The sequence below is a fragment of the Corvus kubaryi genome, unplaced genomic scaffold, assembly GCF_017639235.1.
Source record: "Corvus kubaryi isolate FWS band 111438036 unplaced genomic scaffold, C.kubaryi_AGA036_p1.0 split3-73, whole genome shotgun sequence".
Lineage (NCBI taxonomy): Eukaryota > Metazoa > Chordata > Aves > Passeriformes > Corvidae > Corvus > Corvus kubaryi.
This window is the reverse complement of record NW_024582091.1, coordinates 16,235,822-16,249,263: the sequence shown is the minus strand read 5'-3', so window position 1 is coordinate 16,249,263 and position 13,442 is coordinate 16,235,822. Positions and strand designations below refer to the sequence as shown.

The window sequence follows — 13,442 nt, the reverse complement described above, 5'->3', positions numbered from 1 at the left end:
GGAAGGAGGCTTTATCTGACTTCCTTCTCCCCGCCCAATCTCTTCTGTTGACATGTTTGAAGCTGATACTACTCACAGTAATTGGTAGGAGTCAGCAATGTAAATTTCTTTGATCTGTCTGAGTTTTAATCAGATGTACATAACAAAAAATATCTTAAAAAAATTACCTAAGACAAGAGCTGCAGTAGGGATTTCTCTGAACTTCATCCTGCAAGTCCATTCTGTTGTCTTCTCTTGAAACTCAGAATGAGACCGGCTCAAAAAACTCACCAGATTATCAAGCAACTGCTTATTCAAGTCTTCTTGTATTTGCTGCAAACATACACAGAGAGAATTTATCTATAAAAATGTGAAAACACCACTGTAGCTTCCTTTTTCTACTCCTTTCCTGCATAATCTTTAACCCTTAAAACTCCAGGGTTTAAATTTTACTGTGATCTATAAACCACACTAACTTATTCCTTGTGTGGCAAACATACATTTGATGCCTTGAGAGTCCACCTAAAAGCAGAGACTAGACAGGAGTAAGGGAATAAAGGTAGGTATTTATTTGAAGGGCCTTCAGAGGTACACCCTGGGGAGCCAGAGGCTGCTGCCAAGATGGACCCCCCAAGATGGACAACAGGTCACGAGTTCTTCACACTTTTATAGGTTTGGTTCATTTGCATATCAGGGTTAATTCTCCAATTAAAGCTTCAGTTTAATGATGTAATTCCCCTCTGCTTGCCCCCCTCTCAAAGGCTTTTGGTTTATACTTTTTGGGCCTAGGACGGTCTGGGTGTCCTTGAAGACAAAGCCTGGAGAGGCTTTGTTATGTCTACCTAGCAGGAGAGAGCAGAAGTTAACAGGCTACAAGAAACTTCAGAGTTACACACTAGGCAGTACAGGATTTAAAAAATATGAAAGTTAAAACCTAAGGCATCACGTTTCCCATCTTGGAACTTCTGGTCAAGTGCCTCAACAACAGTTTGGAAAGCAAGTGAGCTTAACTGTGCTGTCACATCACACGCTTTAAAGAAGGAGAAAAAACCAACACACTGACAAAGCCGAAGTGATGTAGGCAATATAAAACAGTATCATTAGTTTCTGGAACAATGTTCATAGAAATTCTTATTCTTCCTTCTCACCTCACAAAACACCTGTAAACATTTTTCTGAGAGAGCTAAATGAAAGAAAATATTCTGCTCTTCCAAATCGAATTCAGGATGAAAGAAGTAAAAATAGTAATAAAGGAAATCATTAAGTATGTTTTATAGGAAAAAATACTAAACCACATGACTGCCATGTTTGCTACACTGTCTTTTGACCTTCAGGATGATTTTCACACAAGAATTTCTATAAGCAGGAACATATAAATATTAAAGACAAATGTATGTATATCAGCAGCATTTTGTATTTCTTTTCTTGATCTGTGTGTCTTTGTCCCTAAACCAAGATATGCCTTGTGCTGGAACAGACAAAAAAACCCTCCTGTACTCTGAAGTTCAGGATATCAATATATACTCTAGAACACAGATGTTAGAAACAAGATTAAACCCCTGTCCCAAACAAAATCATCATCAAGATTTATTAGCAGCAAAAAGTGACACACACAGCAGTGAATTTGATTTTAAGCGAGGTGGCAAAGGTCATCTCTAGCAGCATAGAAGAGGCCACTATAAAAGAGTTAAGGTCAGATGCTCCCTGCTCAATAGCCTGAACTCTATTTCCATAATACAGAAGAGCCTCTGTTGGTCTCCTAAACAACTGATAAAACTGTACACAGAGTAATTTTAGTCTTTTCATCCTCTACTTATTGAAGAATGTCCTTCTGGCCTTTCTGATTGTGCAGCTCTGAACTCCCACCTGATAAATTCTACGCAACTCAGAACAAATTGTAACATGACATTTTTGAAAGAATTTACACCATCAGTGTTATAACATCATTGTAACAACTCCTGTATTATCACAGATCCTGTAACAATCCTCTGAGCTTCTGTTTCAGATTCCATCAAACCCTGAGCTTCCTGTGATCACTACTGTTTTTGCTAAGATGACCTAACAAGAACCTCAATTCTTACTTTGCACGATTACAGTATATATTATTTCTTCCACTGGGCACTTGTAATGATGGAATTTGGTCTGCCATAGCATTACACAATTACTTCACTTTCCTAAAATCCATCAGTCTTTTCCTGTCAAAACAACTTTGCTAATAGCATTGTTTTGATAATGTTCCAGAAAGTTCACCAGGCTGCTCTGCATCCTAAGTGACCAAGTAATTTGCTTGCACGACACTGCTCACTCTGGAAAAGTCACAGGAACTCGAAGTTCAGTCACTGCCATGACACCAGGTTTTGTTATGACTATTTGTTATGTGGTCTGAAAACCATTATCTTCATATTAGAGCTAAAATTACTGTATTTTAGCCCTGCACTTCACCTTTTTCTTTCTAGCCTGGACCTTGGTAGAATGGAATTCTCACCTCACAGGAGAAGAATATTTCTGCAAGCCCTTGGTGAGGTTAATCATAAGCACATTTGCAAGGCCACTTCTGACAGCAGGGGTCAAAACTGGGATACGTTGCAATACTGAAGAAAAACGAAGCCCAAAATTCACCTTCCAAAAACAAAGGGCAGTTCCTGCCATACTTTTGTCAGCTTTCCAGTTGTGAGAAGCATGAAAGGATGTCAATGCCAGATGACAGATGGTGCTGCCACAACCACACCACAGTTTTTGATGGACATATAAAGGCCAAAAGTGCTCTGCCTTGGGGGGCAAATCCTCTTGTCTTTTCAACACCTCGAGCAGATACCAGAGAACCAGGAAAACACCAGCACAAGCACAAGGTCTGCCAACAAATCACCAGGCAGCAGTGCACAGGCAAAACCTCTGGAGAATGTCCTGCTAGGTTCCCTTAGCACACTACCAGAACCCCTAGAATAGAAGCCCAAACCAGCAAGACACCCGCTTCCCACATACTCTGCCACCGATCAGGTTTGCTGCACTAGGGATTGAAAGCATGTAAGAAATGAAATCCTGACTTAGCTAAAGCCCTCACCTATCTGGCCTGACCTCATGGGTGATGCTGCTTTAAGGAGTTCAGACTAGAAACTTTCTAAAGTCCCTTCCAATCCAAATTATCACACTATTTTATATGTAAGAACCACCATCAGCTCCACGTTTGCCAACAGTGGGATAAAAGGATGATGATTCAAAACTCAGAAGGAAAAATATCACAGATATCTCAGAAGCAGTACGAAGAAAATTCTTTGTGTAGCAGGAGAATTAACTACAGGTAATCTGCCCTTGGCCAATTAAAACTCTAAGGAAATGCCCTCATCAGTATGTCAGTAGAGGAGGAACTGTATTCCATCAGGTGGAGTAAGACAAGAAAAAAGTATCTGGCAAACTCCTAACAGCCTCAAAGAAAACAAGGGTAGGAATAGAATTAGAGGAATTTATGAGCTTAGCCCAAGGGTCCAGATTTTAAGCTACATCCATCTGGCTTCTACTGCACATCCCAAAACAAACTTCGGGGAAAAAATTCTCATAATGTCTAGAGCCCAAGAGCAAGCAGAGGAATACAGAATACTTGCCCAGAATCTGTGACACTGAATAGAGGAGGAAATTCCTGCTGTATGGAAGCAATTATTCATACTATAATGCAAGCCAGCTGGCTATAGGGACACAACAACAGCATGCCATGTAACACACAGCAGTCAGGAGACCACAGTTCAGTATGAAATTAACTCTGACCCCCACCAGACAACCCCATTCACACCAACCATACTAATTCAATAGACCGTACTTGCAGCAGTATCATTCTGTATTTGACATCCATGCAGCTGTGTTCACATAAATCCACTATGAATCCTGGGCTGCTGTGTATGAATTCTGGAACACTAAGGTCAAGACCAGCCTAAAATCCTCATAGCCACCTAAGCACTAACTGAATTGAAGGCAGGAAACAGCAGTATGCCAGGAGTTAATAAAAAAGACAATTAGTAGGAAGAGAAGCTTAAAAGCAGCAGCTTGAAACCTCAAAAGTGTACAGTTCTGTGGTTACAAGTAAGGTGTACTTGATGCATTTATTACTACTATTTTATATTCTGGACAGATACCAGTATTTCTGGCCCTCCTATTGCTTTAACTAACTGCCATGCACTTTTAAGCATGTCAAAAAGATCCCCAGAAACAAAGAAGCAAGCAGCATTGTCACAAATGCAAAACACCCCTTCAGCGTGAGGCACAAGACTCACCTCTGTTTCTGATTTGATCTGTTTCCATAAAGACTGACAAGTGACAAACCGTAACTCAGTATCCTCTGCATCATCACTTCTGCTTCTGAAATCATGAGCTGGAAACAAAGAAAGCAAAGGAAAGCACAAATAAGTTCATGAAAACAAAACATTTTTTTTCCCTGAGAATAAAACAAAGGACCCAACCGTACATACATATTTCAGGGAGATGACTTTTCTCTTAAGCAGTTAATTAATTGCTAGTATTTGGTAGAATAAGCAAGGGAACAAGCAGAATCTATTACCCAGTATGCAGGCAAAAGGTAAAGAAGTAGCTTCTATCTCAAGTCCCAGATAAGCTAAAGACTAAATCAGAGCAAACAGCCTTTATTATTAAATAAACAAAATAAGAAACAATAATTTAAAAAAAAAACAACTTTCTCTTGCTTCAGAAAGTTTTGTGGGTCCACCTGGTTGCCATTCAGTGGAACACCAGCAGTGGTTTCTAGTGGATCTCTAGAAAAGAGCCAGTTGATGAGCACCATCTCCTAAAGCACTAAACCCACCCAAAACAGGTCTGTAAATGACAAATGAGACATCCCTCTGCCTCGATTTTCATTGTCTCCCCTATCACCTCATTTGTATCCCTAAGAGAAATCACTTAAAATACATAACCAGCTCTGATTACACAGATCTTAGGCTTTTAGTTGAAGAAAATCCAGCCACCATATTACTGATAACATTCCAAGGCATAATATCCTTTTTTCACTACCAAAAGTCAAACTATTGGTGCAAATGTTCTCAGAAGGCCTTTTGTGAGGTGTGACAGTATTATCAACTACTGATGCTGTGGAGTTTCACAACTAAAACTTCACACTGGACAGGACTGGGCTTCCAGACTGAACAGATGCACATCCAAGTACTGTTTTAGAACAACACTCTAACCAATTGCTGTGAAAAGCCAAACCAGCTCACCTCTGCCTCTCTCTTTTAGGGCTAGTCCAGCCAAATTTATTTTTCCACCTCAAAGTATTTGCTAACTAGGACAATATGCATTTCTATCCAAGCATTTCTAATCTTGCAAAAAAACCCCACAATATCCAGTAAGGGGTAAAATTTCAATGTGGTCTAAGTACACAGGCCTCGCTTGTTGCAATAACTTGCAATGACAAAAATCTGGCCTCGTTACCTTCCTCTCCATCTTTTTCATACAAATTGTCACATCTTTTGACAGCTCTAGTGATGATAAGGAATAAAAACAGTTTCCCAACTGAGTCTCAAATAGCGACTATTTAAGATGCATTATTTCTGGTTCCAAGAAGAGTCAGTCCTCAAACAAAAACAAACCTGCATACACATCTAGAGAAAAAGTATGCAGCAAATACTAGTGGACAGAAGCCACAAATGGCTTTTCTTCCTTCTTTTCCACAAGAAATTTGGGCAAAATACCCAGAATGTGAGACTTACGGATGGGATATGATTTCTGACTCCCACAGCTTAAAAATGGCTCATTCAGACCTTCAGGTGAATTGTTTGTCAGTGAGTAAAAACCTTACGGTAGCATGATGAGGAGTTCTCTCGCAAAAAAAAAGTGCGAAGACAAAGATGGCTACACAATCTTGATTTCTGGAGGTGAAAAAAGTCTAGCCAATAATTTGCTTGCATTCCTCCAAAGAAATGCATTTTCAGCAATCAAGGAGCAAGAGAAAACATCACACAGCAATTACAGAACTCATCATATGAAGTCAATCAGATGTGATGAACCTTTCAGGATTAACCCTTCTCAAACAGAAACACAAATGAAAATGCACTAACCTGCTTTCTCAGACGATCTCCTCTTCTTGGTACTTGGTTTAAAAACAAAGCAGCCCTAGAGAACAGCAAAAAAACCCCAAACAGACTTCAATACAAGCATCAATCTGACTGGCTCCTGAGGCCACTTTATTGTCCTTTTATTTCAGTGCTCCATTAAACAAATAATTTGAACTGAATTGCCAGCCTCTTAAGAATATCAAGTTACATATTGCCCCTTTATATTTCTGTTTCAAGGTAGAACACTAGTGGAAGCAGTAACCCAGCACACTTGTTAGGAATTTTTCATTTTTCCACTATGTTTTGCAACTCAACCATTAACTGGACCAGCAGCAGATTCTTCAAATGTCTCAAAACCTCCAATAGGTTTAGAATTAAAAGGAAACTATTCCCTGGGGACACATCAGTATGGTTTTCTCAGTACAGTTAAAAACAAAACAAAAGGCAAGAGGCTGAGATGAATGGAAAACAATCCAGAATAATGCAATGAGTATTATTAAGTCACTTATAAAAGGAAATGACATGCCCAAGCCACAGTGAACTGCATCCCAACTCAAAAAAAGTAGATGGTTAGAAGCAGAATGACAAATGGTTGGGAAAAGGTTCATATAAAACCCTCTGTTCCAAGGAATTCCTGTAGAGAGAAGTCATCTCCCAGTTAGACCTATTTCATCACACAAGTATTAAGCTTTGAATTCTTGAAGATTTTTTTTCATTTTCTTCTAGAAAATCTGAAATTTCTTCCCCCATCCTCTCTACAGAAGCTCATCTCTTTCAAAGAGTTATAAAGATTTCCTGTGTAACAGAAATCACATGCACTGCCCAACTCTCCCTGTGAGGTTCTTGTGCTGCAGCAAGGGGGAAGGAAACACCTAAGTGTTGGAAATAGATAAACAGACTGATTCAATCCTGTATTTCTCAATGGAGATGCTTACACAAGCAAGGATTACTGAACTCAACCTAGGATAGTTCAGCCACTAGAGTAAGAATGATGTAGTGAAAATCAAACACCAGAGATGTGTTCAATTTTGATCACAGTTGCCAGTCTGAGTGACTTTAGACACGTTACTTCGAACTGAAATTGCAGTAAAACAGCAATTTATATTGACCTTCTCTGAAAAACGGCCTCATGAACTGGAGATGCCTTCAGACACATTCCATTTTACCGAGTATATTAAGGGCCATTTAAAACCAGCTGGACAAAAGCTGTGGTTATTCTACAGATGCTAAACACTCTGGAACAATTCCACTGCAAAAATCTATCCTCTGGATTTATTTGTGCTGCTGCATGCACAAATGGAATTGGCCACAGTAACTACAAATCATATATACGAAAGAAGAATGTATGCTTAATCAAACCAAACACAAATACTGCTCAATGCTTTACAAGCATTGGCTTTTCCACACCACTGAACGTAGCTGAGACCAGAACATAAAACTGCAAAGAAGTATTACATGTAAGATGTGGGAGGAAAGGTAAGGGGACATGATTCACTGCAAAACTATCAGGTAACAGCCATTGTCAAAAGTGAAATCCAGCTGTTTCGGATTAAGTTTTAAGTTTGGTTGGAAGCACTTTACTCCTGGAAGTAATAACCTGCACAGTGCCTTCCACACCAAAGGATGCAGCTGCACATCACAACTCAGTGAAAAACAATAGAAGGGGCAGGAGTTTTCCTGTGATGATAAAACACACGCTGTGAACCACTGCTGTTGGTCACTGTATGATCAAGTAAGAAGTTAAATGTTTCAATCCAACACTTCAAGTCTCGCTGTGCATTGACGCTCTGATGAATGCACTATCCCTACAGCCAGCTCTGAACACAGCCCATATAAAAGCTTTCAATTCGGAAATATCAAAGCAATAACAAATATTTAACATTACGTGTGGGAGACAGCACGTTTATTTCCATTTCTTTGTTTAATTAGACTTGGTGGAGTGGAAGCAATGAGTGTGGCAGCAAGCGATAGCACCAGACTTCAGCTGGAAGTGACAAAACCTACAGCCACAACACCCCTGGCTCTGTTCTGGGTGAGATTTACTCCAAGTAGGAATGGGTTTTGTTGTGCCAGGAAGGCAGCGGGCAGGTGACACTGCAGCGTCACTGAACACCCATGGTGTGACCCCAGGACTGCCCTGTGCAGAGATAAGGGCTGGACTCCACGGTCATTGTGGGTCTCTTCCAGGAGACTCCATGATTCTGTGCGACTGCAGTGAGGACAAACAGCGCCTTGGGCAAACCGAGTCCGGGCATGGACGCAGAGCCAGCAAGGCTTTGGGAAAGGGCGGGCAGCGGAACAGGACAACCGGGAGCCTGGGCACCAGGGAGGCGGGAAAAGCAGCAGCTGGAGGAGACGGGAAGAGGAGCAGGCACAGGGCGCGGCGGGCAGTGCCGCGGGTCCAGCTCCCGCACAGGCCGCGCTGTTCCCTAGGGAGCCCCCTCCCTCTCGCCCGCTCCTCACCTTGGATACGGAGCACGTGCTCATGTCGCCCCGCGCCCGCCGGTACCGGAGAGGAGCAGCAACCGCGCACGCGCGCTCCCGCCGCGCCGCCCGCCTCCCCGCGCGTCCCCGTGCCGCTGCCCCCCCACCCTCTCCCTGAGCAGTGGTGCAGCCCTCTCTGCGCGATTCCTCCGCTCCTAGGGCAACCAATGGCCTCCTCCTCCCCCTGTAACCTGAGAGTGGTACGGCCCAGCCCGCCCCTGGGCGGGCGGAAAGGAGCGGGGGCGGGGGGGGTAAGGGTCGGCCGTGGAGCTTCCGCTGGGCGGTGCGGCCATGGCAGTAGGTTCCTTCCGGAGGAGCATTGCTTCCCAGGTACGCACCGCTCCTTCCCGCGGCTGGCGCGGAGCGGGAGTGCACCCTGAGCCAGACGTCCCTTCCGTGCCCTCACAACGGGTCCCCCCTACGCGGGCGTCTCACAGTGGGCGCGACCCGCAGCCGCGGGCTGGGCGCGCGCTTCCCCGCCGCGCCCCACTCCGCCCGTCCCTGGGGCGCGCGCTGGGGTTCCCGCTGGGGTCGGGGGGAGCTGAGGGCGGTGTAGCGACCATCCCTGGAAGTGTCCCAGGCCAGGGCGGATGGGGCTCTGAGCAACCCGGCCTGGGGTGGAAGGTGACCCTCCACATGGCAGGTTGGAACGAAAGGATGTGTAAAGTGCCTGCCAATCCAAACAGTTCTGACATTCCATGGCGAGTTCAGTCCATAATGGCACGCGAGGGTTCGATGGGATCCTTCGTGGGGAAAAAACCCCCCAACCCTCTGTGGTGTTTCCCCTTGCCTTTTTTCTAAGGGTCCTTTAACATCTCTTAGGCTAGTATTTTATTGTATTGTTCATAATAGTTATGAAGGTTTTGTGCTTTTTTTACCTGGGCTGAAATTAGATTTCTGATATAAAGGATGCATCCCCTGTAGGTATTTAAACAGGGAGCCGTATTTTTCATTGGATTTTTGTCGTTTTGCTTAAGCCAATTTTTTCTTTATTTTCAATTTAGCTTTCAAAAGTTTTGGATCTGCCACCAGAGAATTTAATAAAGTCCATATCTGCAGTTCCTGTGTCCAAAAAACGGTAGTTGTTTACATTTTATCTTACAATGTTGGTCATGTTTTGTTATTTCATGTCATACCTATTACTGCAAAAGCTTAACAGAACTATGGGGAAAAAAATACACCAAAAAAGCCCAAACCTTTTATACCAATCTAATTATAAGATAGTTCAATCGAATTAAATCCCTGTATTTATTCAAGCAAGTTCAAAGTAAATATATTTGCTTACAAGCCTGTGCAAATTATAGGCAGTGCATGGATGGCAAATGCTTCAGCATTGATGACCTGAATGTGAAACTGCTTAGAGCCAATGTAGAAATTATAAAGGATTTTTTTTCAGTCTTGTGCTCAAGAGTTGCAATAACGTTAGCAAGTAAATTTTGCTTATTCATGAGCATAGTTTTTGTTTATTCGGAGATGGTGTTCTCACCATATCTACTTTTTGATTGTATTAGAGCAAAGGTGATATTTGGCCTTCTTGTCCAGCTTTCTAAATGTACTGAATCTCCAGATATCTGTGGGTTATGCTTACAGCTGTCATATGCAGAGTCAGCTTGGATCTGCCGAATCTCCCCAGCATTTCACCAAGGTTTTTTCCTGATTTTCATATGTTCTTTTTTTCAGGCATGTTGCTGACTTCCAGCTTTCCATTGCTTCTGTAATAGAAAACAGTTCTAGTAATTGCTTAGCACAAGACCTGCATCTTCAAGCTCAGCAGCTTGTTGAAAGGGTATGCTAATGATTTCATTATATATTTATGCAATAATGAACTTACAGACTAGAGGTGTAAGGGGCATCATAAGGTAAAAAGTATTATTTTCTTCAAGCATCTGTTTGGGTCAAAGTAGTTTGATGACTGTACTTTCTGTAATTGTACACAGAATTCTTCACAGGGAATTGGAGTGATGCCATGATGATTTTTTGCCTTTTCTTTTATACCCCTGTTATACCTTTTTACAACTTCTGTATTCTTAGTGCTTTTTGCCTACATTCTTGGACTTGTTTGTTCAGCTAGGAGACTAAACATTTTAGAAGCTTCATAGGTAGGGGTTAGTGTGCCCCAAATCCCAAGGTCGTCTCCAGAGCACATTCTGTAAAGTAAGACAGAACCATCCAGGGGAAGGTTCCTTGGGGAGGGGGGCTCATTCAAGCCTCTCGTTGGGGAATTTTTGATAGATATGCTAATTAGTAAGACCTATAATGTTATACTAGATCTTTTGGGGGTGTGCACTGTGGTGTGCATTTCGGTGCATTCGACCTGGATGTAGTGCACCTAAGGATCCTTAAAATAAATACCAAGGTCAAATCCCTTTTTCCTTTCTAACCGTGTTTGACTCTTGATTTTAAGATGAGGAAAAGGCATCAGGAGAAGCAGCTTTGGTTAAGGTTCTTGCGAAATTGTTGTCTTCAAACAGTTTGAGGTGAATAGTACTGGTGAAGTTAGGTGGGTATCTGAAGGGTGTACCATGGTCTGTGCTGTTGTCCAGCACTTGAGGAAGAAATTGAGTGAGTGGTGGCTTGGAAAGCCAGACTGCGAAACCTACCTCTGGAAAGGCAATGGATAAAGTTAGCCTGTGGGACAAACAGGCCAAACTTTCAAATCCATAACTGCTTGAAATTGAGTTTTCTTAGAACAGCAGTTTTTTCAGGTGTGTTAGTTTGGGAAATGGCAGTAGCTGAGGTTTTAAGACTAAAAAAAGGACAAATAAAACCATTTGTAATACTGCTGAGAAGCTAAACTATTTCTCATGACATTCTTCACTGCTGAGGTGTTAAAGTTATCCATATCTTGGACCTGTTCTTCTAGCAAGGTAAATATTCTGACTCAGGTGGAAGAAGAACTGCTGATGCACAGATATACAACCAAAAGTTCTGACACAACTTAAAGATGATGTAGAAACATTAATTCAGGTTGGAAAGTACCTCAGGAAGTTATCTGTTCACATATCCTCCCCAGCGCAGGTATTTTGGATAAGGTTGCTGAGGACTTTTGAAATCCAGTTAGGTGTTGAAGCCTTCCAAGGATTATACACCCTCCCTCTCAATCTGTTTCAATGATTGTATCATCACAGTAACAAGTTTGGTTTTTTTCCCTTGTGTGTCATTTTAAACTCAGCTGCTAGTCCCTGTGTTTAGGAAGCTGCAGGTTTCCTCCCTTCTTTATTGTTTGTGGCTCAGTAAATAATCCTGAGACGTTTAGCCGGACAGCTTTACATGGAAGAGCAATTTTAACAGTAAAGAAGAACAGACCATCAATATAAGCCCCCAAAATGAATAGACCATGCCAACTAGACAAAGGGAAAAAAAAAAATCAATCCGTAATCTCTTCAGAATGTGTTTTTGTTGGGTGGTGAATATAGGAGATGCATTTAGTTTAACTTGTTTAGACTGGTCATGTCTTCTCCAAAGAAGATAATACTACTGTGTAATAAGCAGTGTATAAACTAGCAAAATATAACCACGTATCAAAAACTAGCAGAGACAGAAAAATGCAGGCAGTTACCAGTTTTTGTCGTGATAAACAGCTGATGGAGTGCCTCAGGGTTCAACAGAATGTTCTTAGTGACTTCTGAGGAAATGGGTCACAATATTTGAAATACAGATATTTAGGCTAGGCAAAAAAAGATGGAAGTTTTTCCAGTTGACTAAAATAGCCTAAATGGTAGGGCAGTGAGACAATAAATGAAGCAATATGCTCTGAAGTACTGAAAATAGTCAGAAAGGTCAGAAGGGTCTTGTTTCCATGGGTTTTTGATTTCATCTGGCTGTCTGATTCTTGTTTCATTTTTGTACTGTTAGTACTTTGTGGAGGGCACATTGTGTTGGGTTTTTTAGTGCTTCTGTACTGCACAGTGGCATCCTACTCCAAGCCTTGGGCATGGGGACATCTGGTTACTGAAGGACCACAGGGCACTTGGAAAAGAAGTTGTTAAAGTTGTGGAGAGGACAAATGAGCACTCATATTAAAGAGAGATAAAAGCTAATGACAAATAACAGATTATGTAGAAAAACCTTTATCAGAACAAATGTTATGGAGAAAGTCCAGTGGGTATTTCTATTTTTTCTCTGCCCCATAAGTACAAAGGACCATTTGTAAAACAGTAAGGTAAGAAATTGAGTGTCAACACAATAAATGCTTTTTTCCTGTAGCTTGTCAGTTAGCATTGGAATTTGTTGTCAGCAGAGCTTGTGAAAATGAAGGAATTTCAAAGCTAGCTGTGATTTCTCCTGGTTAAGTCACTGTTTTAAGCTGGAGACCTAGCATGGGGGTACAATTTCCTCTTCATGGTGATGTGCTTCAGTAGGAATGTATAGCTTGCCTCTCTCAAAGATATTAACTGAGTGATAAGGTGATTGTGTCATAATTTTATATACTTTCCCTCCCTCTTTTTCCTTTTTTGAGACAATTTCTTGACTATGAAAGACAGCTAGTTTAATAAGAAACTCTCAATGCTGACAGGTTGAGATCCAATGTTCTCAACAGGAAGAGACCCAAATTTGTGTTGACATTAGGTGTTGGTTGGCCAAATATTCCTTATGGGTTCAGAATTTTCAAGACATGTGCCTTATGAAAATTGTAAATGAACTTTTTAATCAATTGGCCTTTCATATCTTTATTTTGTGACACTGGGTATTGCAGAATGTTGTCACTAAACTTTTTTTTTTTTTTTTTTGTTAACTGCTGGCAGCCACCATGTAAGTTGTCAAATGTATCTCAGCTTTTGTCTGTACAAAGAGTTCAACTACTGTTCCCAATCAAAAGAAAATGCAGACTGTGCACAGGAAGGGTCTGAAGTGGAACATATGTGTGACATTTCAAGCTGAGTTGTATTCAGAGCTTATTAAGCATGTATGGGAAATAATAAAATC

General features: G+C 41.5%; 2 protein-coding genes across 9 annotated transcripts in view; one reads left to right on the top strand and one right to left on the bottom strand.

Moving 5' to 3' along the window:
• The window catches only part of ORC3 (origin recognition complex subunit 3), a 35,833-nt gene extending 27,230 nt beyond the window's left edge, over positions 1 to 8,603 (bottom strand). For 2 of the 4 annotated variants that reach the window (XM_042016118.1, XM_042016119.1), the window contains exons 1-4: positions 8,496 to 8,603; positions 6,036 to 6,090; positions 4,242 to 4,339; positions 168 to 312 (exon numbers count right to left, since the gene is read on the bottom strand). In XM_042016118.1, the coding sequence (XP_041872052.1) occupies positions 168 to 312; positions 4,242 to 4,339; positions 6,036 to 6,090; positions 8,496 to 8,519 (322 nt within the window). In that variant the 5' untranslated portion in view covers positions 8,520 to 8,603. The remainder of the gene's footprint in view (positions 1 to 167; positions 313 to 4,241; positions 4,340 to 6,035; positions 6,091 to 8,495) is intronic. The other 2 variants (XM_042016116.1, XM_042016117.1) reach the window with 1 other exon arrangement.
• Positions 8,604 to 8,743: 140 nt separating this feature from the next.
• The window catches only part of RARS2 (arginyl-tRNA synthetase 2, mitochondrial), a 31,586-nt gene continuing 26,887 nt past the window's right edge, over positions 8,744 to 13,442 (top strand). For all 5 annotated transcript variants that reach the window (XR_006014054.1, XM_042016124.1, XM_042016126.1 and 2 more), the window contains exons 1-3: positions 8,744 to 8,846; positions 9,521 to 9,594; positions 10,197 to 10,302. Coding sequence is in view for 4 of the 5 variants with exons in the window: in XM_042016124.1 (XP_041872058.1) it covers positions 8,808 to 8,846; positions 9,521 to 9,594; positions 10,197 to 10,302 (219 nt within the window). In the remaining variant the exon portion in view is untranslated. The remainder of the gene's footprint in view (positions 8,847 to 9,520; positions 9,595 to 10,196; positions 10,303 to 13,442) is intronic.